General features: G+C 38.3%; 1 protein-coding gene across 4 annotated transcripts in view; it reads right to left on the reverse strand.

The window, feature by feature from the left end:
* Positions 1-725: 725 nt before the first annotated feature.
* PARP11 (poly (ADP-ribose) polymerase family, member 11) overlaps positions 726-27,390 on the reverse strand; it is a 62,373-nt gene continuing 35,708 nt past the window's right edge. For 3 of the 4 annotated variants that reach the window (XM_008572013.1, XM_008572015.1, XM_008572014.1), the window contains exons 2-8: positions 18,613-18,741; positions 17,621-17,741; positions 15,165-15,240; positions 12,479-12,551; positions 12,268-12,398; positions 3,119-3,270; positions 726-1,432 (exon numbers count right to left, since the gene is read on the reverse strand). In XM_008572013.1, the coding sequence (XP_008570235.1) occupies positions 1,116-1,432; positions 3,119-3,270; positions 12,268-12,398; positions 12,479-12,551; positions 15,165-15,240; positions 17,621-17,741; positions 18,613-18,741 (999 nt within the window). In that variant the 3' untranslated portion in view covers positions 726-1,115. The remainder of the gene's footprint in view (positions 1,433-3,118; positions 3,271-12,267; positions 12,399-12,478; positions 12,552-15,164; positions 15,241-17,620; positions 17,742-18,612; positions 18,742-27,390) is intronic. The other variant, XM_008572016.1, reaches the window with a different exon arrangement.

Consider the following 27,390-nt stretch of genomic DNA (forward strand, 5'->3'; position numbering starts at 1 on the left):
CTTCCTTACAATAGCATAGAGAAACAGATGGAACTAGGTAAACAAACTTCCATGAAACCTGAGTATGAATTGTATCTAACTTTTCAAGAGAGTCAGTAGACTGTCAATTGCTACTCAAAAGGATAAACCAGACTCATCCCAAGCATCCTGTGCTTTCTGCAATGATTCAAAATGGACTCAAAATACAAAATGGATTCAAAACACAACTTAGAAATATGAAGTTTAGAAATCATTGTTGAATGTGTATGTGTCGTAGGGGAGCAGATATAAACATCTTAGAAGTGACCATTGTAGCGACTCTAAAACAAAAAGTAATAAATGTTTTGAATAATAAAGAAAAGTCTCACTTTGGAGATGCAATAAACATCTTACATAGCAAGTCTTGGTGCAAGAATTCAAGAGCCCTGGCGGATGAACTGTAGGCCGATTTCAGTCTGCAGCACTGTCAGTTCAGATGCAGGAGGTGAAGACAGTGACGGGAGTGAGTCTGAAGCTGCAGCCTGCTATGCTAAGGCAACGGGAAGTGGGGCGCTCTATTTTCTCCTTCTGGCTTGTTTGCCAGCACTGCAAATAATTTTCTTGTTTCTGGTTTCTCTCAAGGTACTCAGACTTTTCCAGGGTTTTAAATCTCCCCTTCAGAAGATCAACAAAGCAACGTGTTGATTGATGGAACTCATAATACCAGAATTCAATTTACAAAGGATTGATTCCTCTAAAGGGACAAATTTATGTCAATATTTTTATTTTTTGAACATATATATAAATAAGTCTATTTGAACTAAAATCATTTATCCTGATAACACGCATGTAAACTTTAAAGACTCTGAATGACCTTGTTGAGATTCAGCTGATTCAATTTTGAATATCTTTCATCCCTATATGTTAAAATGGCAATGGTATCTATTTTTAACAAAGACTATGAGTAACAGACAAAAACAAAACAACAAAAAACCAACCTTAAAGTCAGAATGTATTTTTATATGGAGGCCACTTTTTTTTCGTATTGGTTTCAAAAAGTATCAGATAATTAACATTTAGTGGCTGGATGACAGGAGAGCAAATATTCCTGCAAAAAAGAATAGAATTTCCTTGATCACTGAGATCTGGAAGTGAAATCAATGAAAGTGTATCAAGTACTCAGGATAGATTTGGTTGGCATCAAAAACCACAAAGATCTTTGGATTCCAGGTATCATCCACACAGCTGTCATATAAATTTACATAGCTCCCGTCTTTGGAAGGAGGTCGCATGTATTTGGAGTCTCCGTTTATGTAATCTCCAATTAGCACTCGAGCAAGAAACATAGATTTATATGTTCTAAGTAGATGCCGCTGTTGCAAGCTGACACCGTGAATTTGGAATGTGTTTCCGTGCTTTATGTCATCTTTGCAGAAGCGACTGGAGTAAGCAGCATCTCTAGCAAAATAGGTTCCTTAAACAAAAAGGACCAAAAAAAAAAAAAAAAAAAAAAAAAACCAAGATTACTCCTAAGAATATATTGAACACAAGCAAAAACATCCTAATTGTCAGGAAAATAGACACGTGGAACGGTGTAACAAAAACAGATATGGGACTTCCTCATCTGCAGACCTTTAGAAAAGAATGGAAATCCATCTGTTATGGACAGCTGTGGTGCAGACGACCATAGGGATAGATTTGCTAGTCAAAAACATCCTAATTGTCAGGAAAATAGACACGTGGAACGGTGTAACAAAAACAGATATGGGACTTCCTCATCTGCAGACCTTTAGAAAAGAATGGAAATCCATCTGTTATGGACAGCTGTGGTGCAGACGACCATAGGGATAGATTTGCTAGTATAGACCAGTCCTCACCACACCCCCCACCACCCCCACCAAAATGTCACTCCCAGACTTCTATTTTCAAAAGAAATCTTACAAAGAAACCCAATAAATAAAACAGATAAAAACTGTCCAGTATTAAAAGTGTGGCAAGACCTGAGTTCTTACTGCTTGCTTGGTCCTCCCTCCCATTTCTGTTTCCTCTACCACTTTCTCACCTCACTCCCCTTGTCCAACATCCAGTGAAGCACTGGAGAGCACAATGAAAACTACCAGTCTACAAAGATTATTTCAAACCCCAAGAAACCATATTTCTATGATAGAGTAACAATTCAATAATATTTCTGGAAATTATAGCACCCCATATACAGGAAAAGATTTCTCTGACAGTGTGATGCTATTCATATCTGAGTACTCCAAAGGAAAAGTTTCATGGTTCACTGACTAAATATGAAAACTCAATGAAGCAGCCAACTCTTCTGAAATGGTAGTCATGAGAAATTGACATCAAGGGAAAACTTACTCTAAAAAATTTTGGAAATGAATTGCAAAGTCTCATATTCACCCAATATTGACTGGAATTTTGTTAACACTTTTCTGATCCTCTTACCGTTAAATAAATGGTAGTAGTTCAGTAGTTCTTTTAAACATTAATTTACTTTTTCAAAATGTAGCATATCCTCATCTTAAGTGGTAGTCAGTTCTCTTGCTGGAGGTAAGGTACAAAATAAGGACCAGAAAAATAAATGTCCATCCCTTACCTTTTCCCTCACATCTCTCCTTAATTTGCTTCAGTAGTGGACACAGATTGGAGAACTTGGCCTTTCACAACATTAGAAATAAGGTAAGGTATTCCCCCATTATTCCTTATTGCTCATTAATATTCTTACCTATCATTTTCTAAAAAACAAAACAAAACAAAAACACTAGTACCTATACCAGTGCACAATATAATTAATTTGTTTTATCATTCTTTATATATTTGCCATAAAGCAGTTTAGTGTGTCAGCTTATATACAGAAAGAACTTACACATGGAAATCAAATATAATGCAGAAATTGGCTAATGTGGACATGATGCCTTATCTCGATTGGGACTTGTAGATCTATTTAAGCTGGTAAAGGTGTAAGACTATTAAGATTCTTCCAACTTATACATGTAAAAAGTGACTATTCTGTGGCTGTGTGCCTGGAACCTAGTACGGTAACTTTTACCTTAGTGATTACCAAACCCCTGAATTATAAAAAATCAGTTATCTCTACAAAGAGGAAACTCTCTCCTAGGACTCAAATTGGACATGGAGTTCTGATAATTACCTTTTCCAAAGAGAGCACCATGTATACCATTTATTCTCCAATCGAAGTTATGAATGCAAATTGCTTCCACAAATTCACTGCTGGTGCCATGAAACAGCATTTGTTCATTAATCTGAGGAACACCTCTTTTTTTCTTTAGCTGAGCCTTTTTCCTAAAAACACAATACATGTAGACATAACAAAAGCACACATAGAAATATACTATAAGTAGCATTTATTAGCTTTTTAAGGAGCAAAGTTCAATAGAAAGAAAGGGTGAAACAGAAAATACTTCAAGATAAATCATAAGTGGACAAAGCAGCTCTGGAAAAGAAATAATTTCAAATGCTCTTGGACACATAAATCTTCCCATCAAAAATTATTAGTTAACATTGAGACTTAAGGTTAAAAGTTATATCAAAAATTGTAGTTATCCCAGACTATGTGCCATCATAGTAAAGGTAATTGATTGCCTAAACCTAAAGGCATGGTTTAGATACAAGCTTTACAGATACCTAAAAATGGGACTATAAACAAATAAATAATACAAACTTTAGAGTCTTTAGACACTGAGTTCCTTGAGCAGGAAACACATCTTACTTTTTTTATCCTGAGACTAGAAAATGTTGGTTGAATTGTACTGAATTTTGAACCTTATGGCTGGAAGGCACATGAAACCATCCAGTTTAACTCTCTTCCCTATGGACAAATCTCTTTTAAGACATAAAAGGATTATAACAGAAAAAAACCAAAAACTAAAAACAGCCTAAAATTCTTTCACAGAGAAATAAATACATAATTACATATTTATACAAAAAAGTTAAAAGCAATGACCTAGATCTACGTGCATTAACATGGTAAATCTTGAAAAATAATGTTGAATGTAAAAAGAATGTTACAAAAAGATATGCAGCTCAAAATAATACCATGCACTGTATTTACTACTATAGGTAGTAAAAATATAAAAATATGAACAAAAAGGCATTGCACCAACCTCAGGAGGAAAGGAGGACAGGAGGATGGAGATGGGGCAAACACTGCACCTGTATCTGTAATGTTTGTATCTTTTAAAATGTGAAGATGAAGAAAATGAGACAATCGTTACATGTTAAATTTGACTGGCAGGTACACGGGTGTCTGTAAACTATTTGGTACATGTTTATTTTGGAAATATTTCATTAAAAAGATGTTTGAAAAATTAAAAAGAACCTCCCACTTACGTGTCTGATAGCTAGCTATTCAAGGCCTGCTTCAGTCCATTTCAGTGTCAAGTGCTCGTGCTTTGCAGGACAGCATGACCTATCTGTGATCAGCTGTAGTTGTTAGAAAGCACATTCATCCCAGCAGTGAACCAAAATCTGCCTTCCCATTACTTCCACTGACTGGTCTCATTCTCTTCCGAACACAGAACAATTCAAATCACTCATATAAAACAACTCTGAAAATATCCCAAAATAACCATGAACACCTACTGAGGCTTTCTTCTCTAGGTTAAACATACACCTTCCCCTCAACTATTCCTCACATAGGATAGCTTCCAGGCTTTTCTCCATCCCAGACAGTCTTTATTAACAAGAACCTGCTGGATACCATCCAGTTTATCAATGTTGGTAAGAAACAGAAACAGTGTCCAGATATCAGACAGTGCGACTCTGCTAGCACCACTGAATTCGTCTTTGTAGCAGTGCCATCAAACTGCTTACAGAGATGTACAATTAAAACTCCCAGGACTTTTACAACCATACTTATCTTTTCTTGCTGTTTTTGCACAACTGATTTATAAACCTAATGTTGTAGTAGATTTATTTCTGTTAAGCTTCACTTGATACAGTAATTTTAAAAGTAAACATTAAATAATAAAGTAAAATATCTATGTCTCAGACAGGTTTTATAAACAACATGCAGCTTAGTGAATATGTGGGGGAATGGATACTTACATTTAAATGATGATAGAAAAAAAAAGGAAAACCATCTTTCTCAAGAGTCATTTGGCAAAGTGTATCAAAATTTAAACATATATGCTTTGATCTACTGGCTATAGTCTTTTCAGACCATTAAGCACGACATTAGAAGTATGTATATTAAGCAAATATTTACATCACAAAAAGCATGTTTTCAGTAAGAACGAATTATACTGACTCTCTTTTTCAGAACTTTATGTACTATCATTTCTTAAATGAACATTTGTTCCTTTTGTAACTAAGAAAAACAGATTTTTTTAAAAAATAAAAGATAATATTTGTTTTGACCCAGTTTCAATCTTCTGAGGTCTTTCTGACTCCTGATTCACTCACGTAACAAATAAGCTACCCCTTCTAGTTCTGAATCTTTCACAAGTGCGATAAGCAAGACTTCTGCATTTTCACCCACGTTCTTGATAAAAATGTTGAAGGACTCAAGAAGAAAGCATGGATACCATTTAAGTAATTCTTTGCATAAGACCTGGCATACAATTCTCCATCATAAGAAACTTTCTCAGCTACTTTATAGAAATCAAGTTAGATTGTCTAAAGGGTTTACCCATTCTCTCCTATGGTTATCCTATAGTTAGTTTGGCATTAGTGAATCTACATTGGTTTTTTCGAAGTAAGCATTTGTTTAATACATATCCTTCTAATGTCAAACTTCATGGTCTATAATGACAAGAATCCACTCTAAAAATTAGGATATTCACTTATCACTACTTTTCAGGTACAGATTAGAATGAACTTTGGTTAGAAAATTCACTCGAGTCTCTCTTAGATATTATAAACAAATTGTGGGTTAAAGAGCCTGAAGTAGAGGCACTGGCAGGCACTGAAAAAACTGCTTTATTACTGGATTGGATAGAGCATATATACCAGCTGAAAGCAGAGCCAGGCAGGGTGGTTAAAACTTCATACCCTCCACAGTATGGTTTACTCTAGTGCACACTACTAAGGTACCCATGATATGTGGACACTCAGAGGCTATGACTTTGGTGTGTTCCAGAAAGGCTAAAGTTGAGTTCCAGGGCCTCCTGAATGAACTTCAGCTAAAACTGCAAGTAAAGTCATAGGACTACACTACATTTTTCACAACCCTGCCCATCTTTGCCCAAACCCACATGCATTTCTGAACTTACTGAAAGTGCTAGGGCACCAGCTTCTCAAAGAAGTCTCAAATTTTGCATTCTCTTAGGACCTGGAGTGCCAAGAGAGCTAAATTGTGTATGCTGCGTGCTCTGCAGTGGAGCAGGAATATCTTCATGTTCTGGATTGACATGTTTGCCTAGGTTTAAACCAGTGGTGCTCCATCCTGATAACAACAGAATCACTTGTAGAACTTTTTAAAAATAAAAATAAAAAATAAAACATCTGGGTTCTGATTCAGTAGATCTGGGATAGGTGACAGATACCGCTACTTATTAAAGAGCTCCGTAGTGATCTGGACATGCAGCCCTGTTTGAGAATCTCTGATCTAAATCCACATTCTTGAAGAGAAGCACCTTTCACTGCTTACTTCCTTGCTGTCTTATCCTTCTCAACCCTGGATCAATACAACCATCTCCCCATCTGCTCTTATGTTTGTATTGCTGAAGTACATCAAACAACATCCCATGGTTTCTGCTACAAATACACATACACCAACTTCAGCTAAACCCTCGAGGCAGATGGAAATCCTATGGTTCCCGACTTAGCTCTTTCTCCCCCATTTCCCACAGTGGCCATTCCAAGTCCTCCCTTTCCCTTTTTCCTTCCCTCTTATTCACACCTCTCTAACACTGCATTCTCTGCAGATGACTTGACTTCTTATTTCACCAAGGAAACTGAATGTATTAGGAAGGAAATCCCTCACCTGACACCTCTCTTCATACCCTACCTCTGCTGATCTATAAACATAACTGGACCTCCCTTGTCTATCTCCTTCCTGACACATGTTCTCTGAATTCCACCCCATCACACCTCTTTAGAGCCTTAATCCACCAATTACCCTTCCCCTCTTCCTCCTGTCTTTTAAATTCTCCTTCTCTATAGGTTCTTTCCAATTACAGTGCTCATGTCTCTCTCATCATTAAATTAAAAAAACCTAACATAACAAAACAACAACACTCTCCCCAACTCCCCATTACCTATCTTCTCACACTTCTCATCCTCTTCACCGCCTTACTGAAAAAGAAGTCGACATTTGCTGTGTACACAATATATATAGTGTCTACCAACATTGCTTTCATCAAGGTTACCAATGACCTTCTTATTGCAAAATCCAAAGGATGTGATCCTGTGGAGGACACCTGCTTGCATAAATCACTTTCCTCCTCTAGCTTCTGTGACCCCACACCACATTCCACTGATTTTCTTCCACTTTCTATGGTTGGGTTTTTTTCTTCCTTTGTTCATCCCTTTCAGAGTTTGGTCCCTGGTCATTACCCCACATATTCTAACAACTCCAAAATCTTTGTCTCTAGTCTATATCACTCTCCTTAGCGTCTGATCCATGTATCAGCTGCTATCTATCAACCACTACTCCCTTCCCATCATCCCTAAAGACCAAGACCTGTTCCTACCCATATTCCTTTAGTCAATTAAAACAAGCTAGAAACTTGAGAGTTGTCCTTGCTGTCTCCTTTACCCACCCCACTGCACACGTTAAATCAAGCACCAAGCCCTATCATTCTACATCTTTAATATCTCAAAACTGTCCTCTTTGCTCCAAAACAGCAGACACCACTTCGGTTCAGGGCACCCAATGTGTCTCAGTTTAATTACTGAGACAATTTCCTAAACTGGTCTCTCTGCTTCACATGTGATCCCTTTAAATCAAGGTTTCTCAACTTCACCACTATTGATATTTTGGGCTGCATAATTCTTTGTTGTGGGGAGGCTGTCTTATGCATTGTAGGATGTTTGACATCCCTGGCCTCTATGCAGTAGATGCCAGTAGCACCATCCTACCCCATCACATGACAATCAAAAATGTCTTCAGTCATTACCAGATATCCCCTGATGGGCAAAATCACTCCAAGTTAAGAATCACTGCTTTAAACCCTTCTCCACAGTATGGCCTGATGAATTAGTTTTCTAAAATGAAAACCAGATCCATCACTCTCTTGCTTAAAGTCCTAAATGGCTTTCTACTGTACCAGAAAAATTCCCAAACCCCTTAGTTTAGTTTATAAGGGCCTGCATGGTCTGGCCCCTGCTAACTCTCTGACTGACTTCCACTCTGGATCCATTCAACTCAACTAAGGCTAGTGAAGAAAATCACACAACCACCCCAGTGGTTCAGCTACAAACTCCTGCATGCTCTGCCTCATGACTACCTTTCCAGTCTCCTTTCCTACTGTACATCCTAATTTCTATTATATTTCAAATTCTCTAATTTTCTTTATTCCCTCTTGTATCCATACTTTGGCTCATGCTGTTCCTGATGCCTGGGATGCCTTTGCCCTACCCTGTGGCCAGGTTAAGTGACACCTGCTTTAGAAAGTGCTCCTTAACACTCCCCTCTCCAGTGGCTGGCGACAGCTGGTGCAGGGCTGCCAAGAGCAAGAGGTGGAGTGGGTGGTGTGGCCAGGGCATGATAGGCAGTGCCAAGGAGTGGCACCCCACGAAAAGTGACCCTGGGTCTTCACTGAGCTTAAGGATTTGAGTGCCAAGGAGCCCAAGTAGAAGATATATGGAGTTTAGAGCCTGAGAATTTAGAAAAATTAATGCCAGTTCATGGGTAATTTTTCTTTTCAAGTGGCAGCCAGGAGAAGAACTAGAAGGCTCTGTGATTCATGACTCCAGACTTGACATGGTATTTTTTGCCAAGCAGGTAATTAATAATGCTTGTGCTACTCAAACTATAGTAAGTGTGTTATTAAACTGTACTCATCAAGGTGTCCATTTAGGAGAGACATGATCAGAGTTTTTAAAGAATTTTCACAAAGTTTTGAAGCAGCAATGAAGGGCTTGGCACTGAGCAATTTAGATGTGATTTGACAAGTACACAACAGTTTCGCCAGGCAGCAAATGTGTGAATTTGATGCATAGACATCAAATTTGCTGTCAGTTATATTCCTGTTGATGGAAGACTCTATGAATTAGATGAATGAAGAGGAGGACCGATTGATTTAGGTGCATGCAATCAAGATGACTGGATCAGCGCAGTGAGGCCAGTCATAGAAAAAAAGCATACAAATTACAGTGGAGGCAAAATTCCATTTAACTTAATGGCCATTGTGTCTCACAGAAAAATGATATATGAACACGAGATAGCAGAGTCACAAAAACAACTTGCAGAGAAGGAACCCGCAGATACAGATCAAGGCAATAATATGTTAAATGCTATTCAGTCAGAAGTTGCCAAAACTTGGATGCTTATTAAAGTACAGAAATTAAAAAGATACAAGATTGAAAATATCAGAAGGAAACATAATTATATGCCTTTCATTATGGAATGTTAAAGACTTTAGCAGAACACCACCAGTTAATATTACTGGTAGAAAAGGCAAAAGAAAAACGGAATGCAAAGAAAGCTCAGGCAAACAAATGAAGAGGATGCTCTGGGACGTGTACACATTTCTGCTTCTGCATTTATTTTCATGGAAACCATTAAGTATAAAGAACTTTAACATCCTAATTGGCTCAGTGCACGTTTGGCCACAGTACCAGTCTGACTTGTCTTTAATGCACACATTCATACACTTCCCTACCTGTATCAGGTACATGTAGTGCATATTAAATAAAAGTGATACTGAGAGTGTTTGCCCAAATCCCATTATTTCATATTGGATCTGAGAATTGTTGGTTTTCCTGGATATATAACTATTATAATGATCTTTAGAAAATGCACAAATGATATTTCCTACCTTTAATTATGCTTATTAATCTTTTGATCAGTTAAATACTTACAATTTATAAATGTGAGATCTTGATTAAACTAGATCTCCTGTTTATTCTCATCACTAATGGAAAAGAAGTTAGTATTCCTATCTTTGATACCTAAGTGTTTTGAGGATTTTAAAACTGAGTTTTATCTCCTATACCAATTATTTGAAAAAAATACAGTATTAATGCAGATGATTTGAAAAGAAAAAAGTACAATTTCTAGTGATTTTCACTGCTGCCAATAGAAAAGGTAGTAAACATTCCAATTTTAAAAAAAAGTACTCTCCACTCCACAACACACACCCTACTTTTGTTGACGAGAGTGGACTGATACCCTCACTTTGTGCTCTGTGATGTCATGTGCTCACCCTTACATTTCTGTGTTGCAATGGCTTGGCTCCTTGTCTATGCCACGGTCCTGCACACCATTATATCCCAAGTGCCTAGAATAGTACCTGTTACAAAGTATGTGCTAAAATATGTTTACTTGATGAAGGAAGGGAAGCAAGAAAGGCCTGGGCAGTGTGAAACTGATGCCCATAGACTCATGAGGGCCTGACTACCTATATGGTGAGTCATAGGTTATGTGACAATGAGATCGACTAAGTTATTTGCATTCTTCAGGAAGATGTCAAAATGATAGGCAGCCCTTACAATGAGACTCAGTATTTTGTACTGTTATGGCAGGTGGCAGGTTCATTTACTGCCATAAATTTCTAAAGGCTGATGTATGAAATCAATGCAGTTTTTACCAGAGTAAAACTGTTTTCAGTGAAATCCTTAGTATTAAATGTTTTGGAGATTCACTGGTATAGCTTTCCCACTAGGATTTAATTGAGGACTCAAATTACGAGGGAAACCAATATGAACTCCACTTCAGAGGCCTGATTAAGAATAACAAATTAAGGGGCCGGCCCGGTGGCGCACTGGATAAGTGCGCCGCTTGGGAAGCGCGGCAGCGCTCCCACCCGAGGGTTCGGATCCCACATACAGACCGGTTCCCGCTCACTGGCTGAGCGAGGCGCGGGAGCAACGCCGAGGGTTGCGATCCCGTTGCTGGTCCCCGGTCCGGTACGGGGGCAACACTGAGGGTTGCGATCCGTTGCCGGACACGGAAAAAGACAAAAAGACAAAAAAAAAAAAAAAAAGAATAACAAATTAAGTTTTCACCAGACCATTTTAGAAAAACATACTTTATTCACTGAGAGAATAAAATCAAAGAAGGTAGAGGCTTCTATCTTCCTCTATGAGACAATCATCTAAACAAACACTAAATAAAACCTTCTAAACTCAGTTAATCTCAGTTATTGTCAGAAATAAAAGTTGGTTTGGTCCAAAGACTCAAGACTATAAAGAACAAAAGCTAAAAGTCCCTTATTCAGGCCATATACTAACTAGTCAGAACTGTGAAAATATTCCATGTACCATTACCAAACAAAAGTCAGCCTAGTTCTCAAGTATGAGTATATAGAAATGAAATAAGTTATGGTCTGGAGTTTGCTTTAAAATATTTTAGCAACAACAACAACAACAAAAAAAGAGATAGATTACATGTAGTGAATCTTGATAAATGAACCAGCATGGGGTTCATTCTATTAGACCCTCTGCTTGTGTGTGTTTTTGAAATTTTTCTGAATTAAAAAATTAAAAACATATTAAAAAATATTAGAAATCAACTCTTCCACAAATATTAATTAAAAATAAAAAATCACTTATTTTAAGTATAGGTTGGTATAAAAATGATACAGCACAACAGGTTAATCTGGACAATACCTTAAGGTTTTCTGTAATGGGCTTTATTTTTAGGGTAAGTGCATACTGAGCAATCCAATGGGTCATTTCCAACCTAAATCTAGTAATGAATTGAAATTTTAAATCTACAGCATAAACTTTGGGTTAAGCAGGAAATCTGAAGGTATGTTTTAAAGTGTTCTTTAAAATAAAAAAAGGAAATGGCTACAGGCAAGATAGTGTGATTGTTAAAAAAAAATTCAATGTTTCCAGAGATTACAACATAAAAGGCTGAGCCAATGAAGTCCTATCAACAAAGCTAAATAGCTCCAGAGATTCTCTTGTAACTCTGACTTCAGACAAGAAGCACAGTTCTAAACCTTGAAAGGGGAGAGGGCTTCTCGCATCACAATACTGCAAGTAAAGCCTGGCATGTACTTTCAGAGCCTCTCTCTGCCACTCCTTGAGGGTGCTAAAGAAGAGCGCTGAGAGACAGGGCAAAATATGGCAAGAGAGAAAAACATAGCACTTCTATACCACTGAACATTAATACAATTAAGCATCTGTGCTTAGGTAAGGAGAAGATTCAGATTAGAAATGTCTCACCTACAAAAGAACTCCCATAAGTCTAGGTTTTGAATTCTCTGAATTCTTTTAATTCGGTTGCGATCCATTGTTTTCCCAAAGAGACCAGCAACTTCATTATATTCATGTGTTTGATTGTGCAGAGGAATAAGCTGGAAAAAGAAGTTTGAATAGTTTTATTAGGGTTCTTTCCAATTTCTTCCACAGTAGAGTTAGTCAGTTCTGCTCTTACCTGATAGGGTATGTCAGTATTCACATTCTCCCAATGTGGTGGCATAGGGATAGCCTCGTTTTCACAGATATAACTTTAAACAGCAAAAGACAAAACAAAATATTAGAAGCTAATTATAATTAGTGTCAGTGATTTAGCCTTTTCTCCACAGCTGACTTTTCACATTCAGAGTATTGTGACAAGTGCAATTAAGTGTAGCTCTTGGTTTATTTAAAAATATTTTTTGAATGTCCACTGTGTGCTAATTTTTAGGTGCTGAATTGTGAACTTTGATGGAAAATATCCATCCCTACAACATCAAAATTTCAAAAACAGTTGTTTAATTCTGTCTTGTTTTTTGGAAATTTTGGAATTTCCAAAAATTTCAAACCTATCTTTAACTTACTCTTTTCAAATCCATTTTAATTTGGGGTATTCTTTCAGAACTTCTTTAGGTTAATACCAGCCAAGCTTATCCCTCCACACAAATGGTAGCATTAAAGCATACATTTTTTGCACGTGTTCTTTTTTTTTTAAACTTAATATATTCTCAGAGATCTTTCCATATGAGTACATAGAGTATCCTCATTCCCAGAGCCTAAACAGAACCTGGGACATGGTAGACACTCAATAAATACTTGCTGAATGAATGAGTGCCTTCTATTTTAAAGAGGCATAGAATTCTATTGTATGAATATACTATAATTTATTTAACCAGTCCCCTATTGATGATATTTAGCTTGTCTTCAACTTTTTGCTACTATATTAAGAATGCTGCAAAGAACATGTCTGTGTATTTGTCATTTTACATGTACATTAGTCTATTTGTAGAATAACATCTTTGAAATAGAATTTCTGGATCAAAGGATACATTTATTCATAATTTTGACAGAAACCACCCAAATGCTGTCCTCAAAGGCTGTACTTATTGACATTCTCACCAGAAATGAAGGCAATGCCAACAACCTCTCCAAAAAGGTGTGTTGTCAAACTTCTGAATTCTGTCAATCTCATCGTAAAGAAATAGTATGATTTAATTTGTATTCCTCTTATTTATGAATGAAGTTGTATGAACTGTTCAAATTCTTCATCCACATTGGTCCTTTACTTAGAGAGTCCTAGAAGTACCTTATGTAATACAGAGATTAGCCCTTCAACTGTAATAATGAGTAAAAATATTTTCCTAATTTTTTCTCACTTTGCCAAAAGTACTTTTTAGCTATGGAAAAACATTTTTTTGTTATTTTTGTGTAGCCCATATCCCTAATTAACTCCTTCCCTACAAGAAGCATGTATTATGTGCTTTGCATGTAACAAATACTCAATATATTCTCACAATAAACAAATAAACATTTCTATCAGCTCCTACTGATCTTCATCACTCTACTGCATCCTACCTAACTATTCCTTTCCTTTTATTATCTTGCTTATTGTCCTCCATTGCGTTAATTCTCTCCCTCTCCTGTCTTTGCTCTAGGGTTTGTATAATTTGTGACAGGACAAAGTGCTTGACCCCCTCATGTACTTCTTCCCCCACAAAAGCATACCAGATATAACAACATACCACGGCAATCACATTTTCCATTACTATGTCTCATTTTCCCCCCAGATTGCACACGCTTTGAAGATAAGCAATTCCTTTTTTATATCCCTTGTTCTGAAGAATGTGGAGATGTAGCTGGTAAGGAAACAGTATTCTCTATATTTCACAGAATTACTAGAGCACCCATTTATAAATACTTGAATAACTTTTAAATCATGATGCTAAAATATAGGTCAAAAGTCTTGAGAAATAAACTGATAGAAACTTACATTGTTTCTTTCTTGACTTAATCCTTTCAAAATATCTCCGTGGGGGTAAATGAACATTACCTACAATTCACATGCCACCATTTTTTTTTTTTTTAGTTTTTTTAAAAATTCTTTGAACAGAAGGAATTTAAATACTTGCTTGAGGAATCATTACAGAAAACAGGAGACATGCTCTAAGATTTTTCCCTTCAGTTCCATTCGCATGAATAACAGATACTTATTCTCTCTTGGCATTTATACCTCTTTTTTCAGACTATATGCAGAGAGAGCAAGAAGGAAAATTGCAGCCTGGATCCAGGGAGCAGGCAGCTGTAGTATATAGTCCCATTGTGCCACCATCTTCCTTAAGCTCTTATTTAGTTGCTACGTTTGAAGTTACTTTCAGTAGTCGACCAGTTGGGACCAATGGAGATAGAGACAAAGTGGGCAATTTTCTAGGATTTATGGCTCAAATAACTGCATGGCTCTCTGAGTATATCCGGGGTCTTCAAAGAGTTCATGAAAAGATTTGTATTATCTTTTAATTCTATTTTCCCACAAACTTTTTGAAGTGCCCCTGCATTTCCAAGTTAACAATTCAAACCTACCTCAGCGGGTTATTTTAAGGATTTATAACTGAGACCATAGGCATTTTGCAACTACCATGCAAACTCTTCTAAAGAACTGCAGAAACATAATATACAAGGAGAAAGGAAAATAATAAAAGAAAAGGAAATAGCAATAATAATATTGCTATTTTGTCATCAAAAAAGAGATTAAATATTTAAAAGATCAATATTATGATCATTAAATGACCTACCCAAACATTTTTGGTCTATTTATATTTCTGTAAAATAGTAGGAAAGAGAAGGGAGAGGAAAACCCCACCCTTTCTACCCCATTCTCTTTACAGTACCTGAAAGCACTGATAGAAAAGGGGGCTCTTTTTATTAAGCGCTGTTTTCCAGTGATGAGATTCATTTGCTTCATTTCTGTATACAAAGACAAAGGTATTAGATACGTCAGAGAAACGTAGCGTGATATAAAGTGTCATGAAGATTACTAGCCACACTACATGATCAGTATGATGGAGCTTTGGGAGTGGCTGACCAGCATAGCATATTAAGGATACTTTACCACACATCTATTTGTCATGTCATAAAGGTGCTATTCAGGGGAGCACAGGTTCACTGTTTGATCTAAGCTCACACATAAAGATGCTAATTTCATACACTGCTCAGGATGCAGGTTCTATTCTTTTCTATATTTCATTTAGGTAAAACTGACACTAAAATATAAGAGCTCTAAACTTAGGAAAGTTAAGAGTACTAGAAAGAGAAAGAAATTATAGTATTAAATCTTCTGGCTGGTTTATTAAGTGGAAAATGTACTTTGATTTCCCCCAAAATTGTAAAAATGATAAAAGAGAAGTGATAAAAGATAAATTTACATTACCATTATAAAACTTGCACAACCCACAGAATTTCAAAAATTTGTACATTTCTTGCCTTCTCTTTAAATTGTATACCTAAACCAAAAAAATAGAAAACCTGGCTAGACCCAATAATACTTACATAAAAGATTTAGTGATCAAACACTAATTAACTAAAGGTATCATTTTCTTCTTTCATCTATGCCTCAGCAATGGCAATATTTACCAGATACATTTCTTCATTCCCACAAAGTTAAGTAGTAAATCTTAATGGAAGATTCTAGCCAGTTTATCTTGTCTAATTGACATCATTCCATTCTAAAATAAAGGGGTTCGCCCACCCAGGCAAATGCTAATATACAGTGTGTTCTGCCTTTACTGTATTCTCCCAGACTCTGCACACACTGGCATTACACTGTTCAGGGAAAAAGCAAGATCATTTTAGCACATGGTGCAAAATCTGCAGTGTCATCTTCTTAAACCATCTCATTTTGAGTTTACTTTTCACCATTTTTATAGAGAGACCTTGAGTTGGCTATTGGCAGAATGGTTGGAGCTAATAACTGCAAATAGTACATGTGAAACACTAATACCTAACCTTTGAAACAATATCATTATATAAAGGGTTGGGGAACTTGAGTTATTAGTATATGTGACTCCTATTTTTGATAAAAATATTTTCTAATAAACGGCATTATCTGACAGGAAGCTTCCAAAAAATACAGTTTGCTAGATAATATTCTTTTAAAAACACATGGCTTGCTGTACTATCTACCAAATGCTTTACCAAACTTCATCCTCTACATGAAGGCTGATGTCTATGTGTATCATTCTGTTTCAGTACTGCTTCAAAAATAACACATGTACACATGACTAAAAATGTCTACCAGACACCTCTGCCTAGACTGCAGCAGAAAAACAAATATCAGGACCTCCATAAAGGCAGCCTATTTGCCTAATATTAAAAAAAAAAGTCATAGTTAGTCAGGAGTAAGAATCTAACTGTTTTAACTTTTTAACTCTTGATAATAATAAAAAAAAGGCAAGAAAAACTGAAAAATTGGTGGGGCGATAATCATTAGATATTTGGTTGTATCAAATCCCCTTCACCATTTCTGGGTCTTCACTCATTCAAGGAAATTTCCTAAGTTTTCACCACCCTAACCAACCACAACACACTACTAACAGTGTCATAAAGACACTACTCACAGAAACTGGGAATGAACAGCTAGAGAAGTAAGTTGTGTAGCAAACAAAATGCACTTTTATTAAGAAAGCCTCCCCATTCAGGTCTTGTTTGCCTCTAACCAATAAACAGCTCATGTTAGCAGCTTGAAACTTAAGGGCCTGAATCCAACAGGTTTTTCAGGGGGTATCTAAATGCATACCCGCATATCATGGATGAAATCCAAAGTGGGATTAGCTGGCTAATCTGTGAGAGAGACCATTAAATCAGAAGATGGCAGAAGGCAATGTCCATTAGAGAAACAGTTTTCTGGCAAATACACCAAGAGCAAGGTCATGCAGCTAAACGGTGGTCTTGAAACTGTCACGAGCTACTGACTTTCTCACTTCATGCCTCAGTTTGATCCTTAAAATAAAAAAGTTTCTACCTATTTCAAAAGACTGATGGGGCGATGAATAAAATAATAGCTATAAAGTGTTTTGTGTTCTTTAGAAGACAAGCATTACATGAACTCAAAATACATGATAATCTCCACATATATTAATACATATAAGCATATAAACTTGCCTTTATAACAGGCAATGTTGCTCAAGAAGATTTTAAATCTTGAGTTTTTATAAAGGTATTTTTATGTGTAACAAAAAGGATTTACTTCACTGTTGGCAAATATGTCAACTAATCCTGATCTTCAGAGTTGTAGATTTTACTATATCAATATACTAAAAACACACAACTATTAGGGAAAAAAACATACCTGCAAAGTCTATCTTGTAGCTGAATTTGGAAGTAGTAAAAGAAATGGAGCCACAAGGGTTTGTTTTGAAGCTTTTTTCGATATCTTCACTGCTAACTGAACACTGAATGTTGGTGTCCGGCTTTAAGACAAACCAGAAAGTTTCATTTATCAGCTGTTCACATTATTGACTTGGCCACAGAGGTGGTACTGTGGTCACAGAGACAGAGAATATAGGGATGAGGGAAACTTCCTAATCACCTATTCTAGTTCCCAACACACAGGAAGGATCACAACTAAGCCAGCATATTGAAAATAGTTTAAGGAAAAATTTCCAGCAAAGAAACAAATGGTCGTAGTTCCCATCAAAAACTAGTTATAGTCCCTTTTTCTCAATTATTATAATTTTTACAAACTATTTCAATAATTATATTTTCTAAATGGCTCAAATTAAATCTTTAAACATTTAGATAAGGTTAAAAAAAAAAGACTGCAGTTTTTTGAGTATGAATTCAAACCTCAACTGAACTAGCTGTGTGACCCTGGACAAATTATGTTATCTCTTCCGAATTTCACTTTCTTTGACTGTAAGACAGTGTTCACATCTGCTTCTGAGTTGCTGTGAGGATAAAGGATATGATATATGTACAACACCTAACATAATACCTAACGTACAGAAGGTGCTTAGTATGGACTTGTTCTTCCCTTTCTCTTTGTCCACTCAAACTTGCAGTTGCTCAGATGTACTGATACCACGCAACTCTCAGTCACATTCGCCCTCTGTACACACAGTAAACACACACTGCTTCTTCTAAATAAACGTTTGTGGAAACCTGGGGAAAAGAAAAGGAAAAGAACTAGAAGAATTTCTACCTTTTCCTTTAATGAAGTTATTTGATTTCCTTAATGTTTGATTTCTTTCAAGTTCTGCATTCATAGTCATTTCGTGCATTAACAAGGTGATGCTAAGTGGAATCTAAACCCCTTCTGCTAAGTTCAAGGAAAGGAGATACCTGAAACATGTGCCATTTCCCACATTCTGCCAAGTAAAACCAGCCCCACTGGGTGTCTGATGTGTCCATGTCATCCACTTCACTATCTGTTGCTTTGGAAAAGCATTCTTCTGCTTTGTGAAACATCTCCTGAAAAGCCAGAAAGAGGCAGAGGAAGAAATAATTTTATTAACAATCAATATTCTTTTTACAGATCATTTTACCTCTTTACAAAGAACTGTATTCCAAGTGTCTTTCACATAGCAACTCTTTAAAAACAGCATTCTATTGTGCATATTGGCTCTGAAGATAAACATTTTAAAATATTGAGTATCACTGCTTAACAAATCAGGCAAATGATCATCATCTTAGGTAGGGTATATCGATGCCCATTCAACCATTTTAGTAAGCTACATCAGTATCTATGAGCACTTCAGTATAGCCCTTTCAGAATAGCCCTAAGAAATTTGTTTTATCATATATTCTCGTTATTTGTCAAAAGGATCCATGCCATCACAACTAGTTAAGATCAAATGCATCTGATTTTTTGTTTTAAACAGTCATTATTTCATTTAATGACACACAAATAGTATAATCCAATTTTAGTAAAAATACATCTATATTTACCCACATGAATGTATGTGTATATATGAGTATATGTCCACACACACTTAAAAAAAGTATGGATGTATATACAACAATCCGCTATAGTTTTTTCTAAGTGTTAGGATGATAATAATAGTTAACTCTTATATAGCTCTTATGTGCCAAATGCTACTGTAGGTACTATACAGATATTAACTCATTTAGGCTTTACAACAACCTATTTAAGATAGGTACTATTAATGCCCTAAATTTATAAATGAGGACACTGAGGCACAGAGAGGCTATACAATGGGGAAGTGAAGATTCATACCTAGGCTATCTGGCTCTAGGATCTGTGCACTTAACCACCATGTACACCCTTATACTTTGTTATCTACAATTTTATAATTTTGACTATACCAATTAACTCATGTACACATTGTCTTTGAAAAGATTTAAACATTTTGGGCAGTTATTGTGATGAAGAAGTCACTCGAAAGAGGACAAACAGGCAGTCAAAGAAGATTAAACTTAATGCTGAATTTGGGTTCCTGCCTTCATTCATAAAGGTTTTAAAATTATTGATTTAAATTTGTACAAATAATACATGAAAACATTCTCCTGGCCAAAGAAATCATAACATTCAAGATAAAGCTAAAGGTGTTTTTGACCATTCCTTCTATTCCTGGTATCTTCTCACCTTATTTCTCTAGGGTTTACCAATGCTATCAATTTACTGTGTATCTTTCAGATTCTCTCTCTCTCTCTGTGTGTGTAATCACATACATACATACAAACATATAAAGTTATTGGTAATTTGTTAAAAAATTTAATTCCCTGTATTTTAATTTTTTTTTCCAAGGAATATGTACTACTAGGTAATTTGGAAAATATTTGTTCACAATTTCATTATATAAAATGTCCATCCTGTTTCTAAAAGCTGTGTAGCCTGGGATAAGTCTCCATTACCTTGCCTAGGCCCCAGTCTCCTCTCCACAAAATGAAAACTTGAAGGCCCCTCTCTCAGGATTGCTGTCACAAATGACTGAGACAGTGCCGCAGGCAGTGCCTAAGCTCAGTGGAGGGGCTTGCTATTTTTTATTCGTGTTTGGAACACCAACGAATGATTTATAATTATGCTTTATAATTACTTTCTGTTTCTTTTCCTTCATGTTTTAAAGTTGACTGGCTGCTAAGATATGAAAAACAGAACACCCTAGGATCAAAAGTTTCAGGTTTAGGACTGTGTGGCTACTGTTGGAATCTTGCCGACATCGCCAATTGCTGTGCCAGGGGCTATGGCTAAGGCAAATGTCTGGAATCCTGCTCACAGCGCCAATTGTAGCACTCTTAATCCTGTTTGTGATGCCAATTGTCTAGCTCCATGACTATGCCAGTTGTCAGGCTCTTTTACCTGCTGGTAATCCTGTACCAACTGGGCTGATTGTTGAGCTAAGGCTGGGTCTGGAGCCCACCAGACCCCTCAAGCCCATTCACAGACTGGGTCGCAAACCCTTCACATGCCAGGCTGGGTCCCCAGACCGTTCACTTGCCAGGCTGGGTCACCAGACCCCTTACACACAGGTCTATGAGCTAGTTAACTGGCCAAAAGGTCCTTGGAGCCATAGGTTGGAAAACATATAGCCCACCCACCTGCTTCACTAAAACACATTCTCTCTCTCTTCCTCTCTCTGAAGAACACAAGAATAGCAACAAAACTAAAAAGATACATTGGCCCGCATGTGCACTAACTCCACACACACACACACACACACACACACACACACACACACACACACACAAAATTTGCTTACAAAGGATGTGCTAAAACCACACCCAACTGGACCCAAGGTGAGGGTCCTGACCAAACTATTCTATTTTCCCAACAAAGCCCCGCTATTTACTTTACATAGTTTAACCAGATAAAGAAGAAAATGATTTAAAATTTAAGATCAGTTGTACAGTCATCTATTCACACTCCTGTTTCTTCCTTCTATTATTGCTCACATCATCTGGCCATTTCACTGTGAGAGAGAGAGAAAGCAAGGGTGACCTAAATTTAGTTTTTCTTCTAAAAATAACTAGGAAATTTTGGAAAGATGACATTGAAGCTAATAGTTAAGATAAAAATTTGGCTTATGCGTTCTATCTTTTCTCTGTTAGAAAAGCAAATGGAAAATAGAATATGTGTGTGTTGTGCTACATAACACTGTACCTATGATCTCACTTCAAATTTTACAAAATTCTTTGGCAATTTACAGTATTTTGTTCCTTCACAACCCAATGTGCAGGAGAGAGAAATAACTATTTTTCAGGTAAAGTCAGGAAAAAACCAAAGCAGAGAATAATACAATTATTTTGTCCAGAATCATAGTTAGCAGTAGAAAAGACATTACAGAAACACCCAAGGCCTCCTGAATATCAGTTCTGCCCTAAGTTACAACGACCACTGCCTCATCTTCACATACAGATAGTCATTCCTTCTCTCCTCTGTTGCCAGAGCCTAATTTAATTGCTTTGCTTCACTGATACTCTGGCTTTCTTTCAAAAGATTCATTTCATGAGACTAAACTTTACAATTTTCTACAGTAAGTTTTCTCTCCAAAGGAATGGCTATTTTGTATAAAGAGGTTCAAAGAGTCAGTCAAGTTTAAATTAATATCTTAAAAGACTATAACCGTAGCAGTAATGGCTCTAGCTTAGAATACATTTATAGGTAATAAAAAGAACATGTACAAGTTATCAGCCATGGAGTAGGCATTTAATAAATGTTAGATGAATGAATTATTTCAGTCACAATGCCATATTCTGTCTGATTTTCCTGTTTTTAATTGGAAGATAACAGCACTTTATGCACAGCAGGCTGTGAAAGGAAAAAAAAGCTAGTATAGAGTGGCAAAACATTTCAGAAATTTTCAAGTGCAATGGGTGTACTGGTGGAACCTGTCTATAATGCTCTGTATTCTAAAGAGAATATTGACAGAGCTAGGAACAGTCAGCCTGGATCTTCACATTGAAAGGCTATGTGAAAAATGAGCTGAAAGTTAAAATCCTGTCTATATAAAGAAAATAACGCTGCCTTCCAGATTAGTTACAAGTTTTCTGATTAGATTATTACAACAAAGTATCATTTATTTTGTTAGTATAAACACAATACCTTGAGGAAATCATACTTGGTATTGAAAACTTCCTTGCCTCTATATAAAGAAGATCAAAACCTGACATTAAAGTCTTAAAAATGGGGCAGAACTTGCAAAATAACAAAGTAAGGAGTTCGGTGGACCCTCTCCCCAGCAAAACCACATTTTAACTTGTGAAAATTATTTTTACAACAAACATTTAAAGATTCTGGAAATTGTCATAAGGACATACAGCATTTGGAGAAACATTCATTCAAGAATATTTACTAAATCTCAAAACAGGTGAGAGTCATTAGCATTCGAATTATGGTCTGCACTGTTACCCCCATTCCCTCAGTTCTGTATGGAAGCTCAACCCCTAGCATGTGGAGTCAAAACACAGGAGCTCCCTCTCCCTCCAGTTCCCAGACTGCGGCTAGTTTTACCCTAGGAAGGGCAGGCTGATGGTGTTTCTCATTCTCTTCAGCCCAGAGGTGCAGAAGAAGTCACTGGTTAGATGACACAGAGGACCAGTCTCCCTTCCCCTACCTAGCCTCCATTCAAATAACGGAAGGTCTATTCTAGGTCCCGCAGACTGAGAATACTGTACTCTGATTGCCACCGCCCCAGTTTGCCCCTAGGTTGGAGGTTTCATGCCAAGAGCAGCAAGCCGAGAAGACCAGACCCACTGCCCACTCAAAGAGTGGGGTCACCCTGAAAAGAAAGGGCTCCCACCCCCAGCTGCAGGTGCAGTGGCACAGGGATTCTGCCTGGGGGAGAGGCATGCCATAAGGACAAAGAGCTCCACAACTCTGCCTGAGGGGACTGACTTTATTTGGAACAGAGAGTAGAGAATCCCATGACTAAGAGCATTATTGAAAACAATGGAGATCTTGATGAAAAACAATTAAGGAAAGCAAGGATGAAGCAAGGAGAATGGCAGAGCCGGCAAAGGTTTAATACAGAAAACCAGAGACAGCCAAGAAGAGCCCTCCTGGGATCACAGTCAAACTTTAAAGTCAAGAATGATCAAAGCATGACATGAGGCAGACTTGGAAACATTTCCTAAGCGGCACACATACCCACCAACACAGGGTGGGAACTTAACTGGCACAAAGGGCCTACACACAACTTCTGACCAAACACTGACTGAACAGTAAGCTACTCTGACCCAGGGACAACTCTTATGAAGCCAAAATTAAATATCCTTGGTGGTCTGGAAGACTGTGTGCATGCCCAAGGTTTGGCCCTCTCAGCAGCAATCCAGGAGGGAACCTCCACGCTACTAGTACTTAGCTAACTGTAGGACAAATAAATGTAAACTCCCCCAACTGTGACAGCAGCCTCTAAACAACTCACACATCCCACAGCCAGGAGTAAAAATCGACTCCCTAAGGGGACTTAAGCACAACTTTTGATGAGTAAGTGGTCTCTGGCAATCAAGGAGTACCACCTAAGTAGTCAGGCTAAGAGAAAAAAACAAGGGGGAAAATCTGAGCAGGGATATCAAGCTGCACACTGTAAAGGAGACAGATTTATAGAATTAGTTTAGCCAAGTCACTAAAGATAAACAAATAACCAAACAACCAACCCAATAATAGGAATTATTATCTACAGTTGCTACAATATGTTACCTAAAATATCCAGTTTTCAACAAAAATTATCACACACACACACAGAGCCCAGGAGGAATTTCTGCCTTCATGGGAAAGGTAAGAGAGCTGTGCTGCAGAATCCTGCAATTCAAGCTACAAATGAGCTGCACAGCCCTTGCGGTTTGTGAATTCAGTGTGGGGAGCTGCTAGGAGCCACATGACTGCATTAATCCAGGGAAGGAGTGAGTGCTGAGGCCCGCCCCACTCCCTGGATCCTGGGCTGCCATGGCATTCGCCATTTTGGGATCAGAGCCAACACCCGGGTGCATTTTTCCCAGCATCTCCACAACCCTGAGGCCCCCACATCACCTGAGCCCATGCAGCATCCTGCACCCTGGGAACAGGTGGTCCGGCATAGTGTGGAGGCCACGCTCAGGACAGAGGGAGTCAGTTTGTGCACATTCCGGAGCCAGAGAGCTCATCAATTGGGGCCTTCTGCCACTGACTGCAGCACTGCTCCCTTCAGTGGAGCACCTGTGCATCTCTCACAGAGGCAGTGAGTCCCTCCACAGCTCCAGCAAACCTGCCCAGAGCCATGTACTCCAGCTAGGAAACTGTGGAGTGCCTGCATGTCTCTCTCACAGGCACAGAACCCTGTCTGCAGCTCCAGTGAACCCTCCCACAACTACCCACCCCAGCAAGGGAGCTCTAGAGGGACCCAGAATCTCTCTTGGAGGCATAGGTGCCTGCTCACAACCCCAGTGACCTTGCATGGAGTAGCCCACTCCAGCTAAGGAGATGCAGAATGACCCAGTGTCTCTCTTGTGGGTGTGGGGGGCCTATCCATGACCCTGGAGACCATGCCCAGAGTGGCCCACTCCAGCCAGGGAGCTGCAAAGTGACCCAACATCTCCCGTGGAGGCACAGTGGCCCACCCACAACCCCAGTGACCCTGTGCAGGGCAGCATACTCCAGCTGAGGAGCTGCAGAATAATCCAATGTCTCCCTTAGGGGCATACAGGCCTGCTCACAACAGCAGCGGCTTTGCCCAGAGTGGCCCACTTCAGATGAGCAGCTACAGAAAGCCTCAGCATCTCTCCTGGGGGTGCACAGTCCTGCCCACAACCACAGTAATCCTTCCCAGAGTGCCACACTCCAGCCAAGGAGCTGCAGAGAGACCCACCATTTTTCTTGGGGGCATAAAGCGCACCCATGACTGCAGAAGCCTCACCCAGAGTGACCCACTCCAACAGTGGTGCTGCAGAGCAACCCAGTGTCTCTCTTAAGAGTGCAGAGCCCTGCCCACAACTCAAGCAGCCCCACCCAGAACAGCCCATTTCAATGCTAAAGCTGCAGAGTGCCACAGTATCTCTCTTGCGGGCACAACAGTGTGCCCACAATGACAATGGCCTTGCCCAGAGTGGTCCACTCCAGCTGAGCAGCTGCAGAGCACTCCAGCATCTCTCTTGGGGCGCAGGGTCCCACCCATGGCCACAGCAACCTTGCCCAATGTCACCCACCTTAGCTGAGGAGCTGTAGAAAACCCCAGTGCCTTCTTTGGGGAGTAAAGGATATGGCCCCAAGCACAAGTGACCTCAGCCAGAGTCATCCACCTTAGCTGAAGAGCTGCTGAGCAACTCATTGTCTCCCTAAAAGTCCAAGATCCTAATCTCAACCCCAACAATCCTGCCCAGGGTCACCCATTTAAGCCAAGAAGCTTCAGAGCACCTGAGTGCACCTATCAGGCACATGGGATCCTGGCCAGGGCACCACCATGCCTGTGCAGCACACTCCAGCTGACGAGCAACAGAGCATCCTGACACTTTTCCCAATATTCAAGACGTCATACAAGACCCCTGTGACCCAGCTCAGTGTCACCCACTTCAGCAAGGAGCTGCTGAGTGCCAAGCGCCTAGGCCATGAAAGCACTCATAGACAACTCTGACATTGAATATAGCTGAAGAAATCACATGGACATTACTGTGTTTAGCTGGAACCAAACCTAAAATACCCTACCCAACTGTCACTGTAGGACACATCTACAGGAAAGAGTCTCTCCCTTCAAATGCTACTGCAGAGTATTAGAAGAAGTGACAGCTCCACCAGATCCACAGACATTAATGTAGGGATACAAGAAACAAAAAAACCCAAAAAACAAGGAAACATGACACCCCCAAAGGAATACAATAATTTTCTCCTACCAGCCTCCAAAGAAAAGGAAACCTATGAAATGCCTGAAAAGATATCTCAAATAATAATATTAAGGAAACTCAATGAGATGCAAGAAAATACAAAGTCAACACAATGAAATGAGGAAAACAATTCAGGATCTGAAGGAGAAATTCAACAAAGAGATAGATATCATAAAAAAAGAACCAAGCAGAAATCTTGGAACAGAATAATTCACTCAACAAAATAAAAAACACAACTGAGAGCTTAAACAATTAGGCTAGATCAAGCAGATGGAAGAATTTCTGAACTTGAAGACAGGCTTTTTGAAATAATCCAGTTTGGGGGGTGGGGAGCAGGAAGAATTTCAAAAAATGAAGAAAGCCTATGAGATCTATGGGACAATGTTAAGTGTACAAACATACAAATTATAGGTATTCCAGAAGCGGAAGAGAAGGGAAAAGGCATAGAAAACCTATTTAATGAAATAATAGCTGAAAACTTCCCAAGTATTGGGAGAGATATGGACTTCCAAATCCAAGAGGCTCAAAGATCCCCAAACAGTTTAACCCAAAAAAGTCCTGCTCAAGACACATTGTAGTCAAATTGTCAGAAGTGAAGAACACAGAGAGAATCCTAACAGCAACAAAAGCATCAGGTTGCTTGTAAGGGAATCCCCATCAGACTAACAGCAGATTTCTCAGAAAAAAACTTGCGAGGAGCGAGTGAGATGATATATTCAAAGTGCTGGGGAAAAAGAAAAAACAACCCAAACAAAAAACCTGCCAGCCAAGAATACTGTAAATGCTGTCCTTCAGAAATCAAGGATAGTGTCTTTCCCAGACAAACAAAAACTGCAGGAATTCAGCACTAGACCAGCCCTATAAGAGATCCTTAAGGGAGTCCTACATCTGGAAGCAAAAGAATGATAACTACCACCATCATAAATGTGAAAGAACAAAACTCACTGGTAGAGCAGATACAAAACGAGAGGGAATTTATATCTTATCACTACAAAAGACAACCAAGTGATAAAGACAAGCCATAAATGAGAAAGAAAGGAACAAAAGATACAGAAAACAATCATAGAAAATTAATAAAATGTCACAAGTAAGGCAATACTTTTCAATAACAACCTTGAATGTAAATGGATTACATTCCCCCATTTAAAAGATATAGACTGGCTGAATGTATTAAAAAAACTAGACCCAATTATATGCCACCTACAAGAAGCTCACTTCACCTGTAAAGACACAGAATAATAGTGAAGAGTTGGAAAGATATTCCACACAAATGGAAACCAAAAATGAGCAGGAGTAGCTACACTTATA

Source organism: Galeopterus variegatus, unplaced genomic scaffold (genome assembly GCF_000696425.1).
Source record: "Galeopterus variegatus unplaced genomic scaffold, G_variegatus-3.0.2 Scaffold745, whole genome shotgun sequence".
In the NCBI taxonomy this organism is placed as follows: Eukaryota; Metazoa; Chordata; class Mammalia; order Dermoptera; family Cynocephalidae; genus Galeopterus; species Galeopterus variegatus.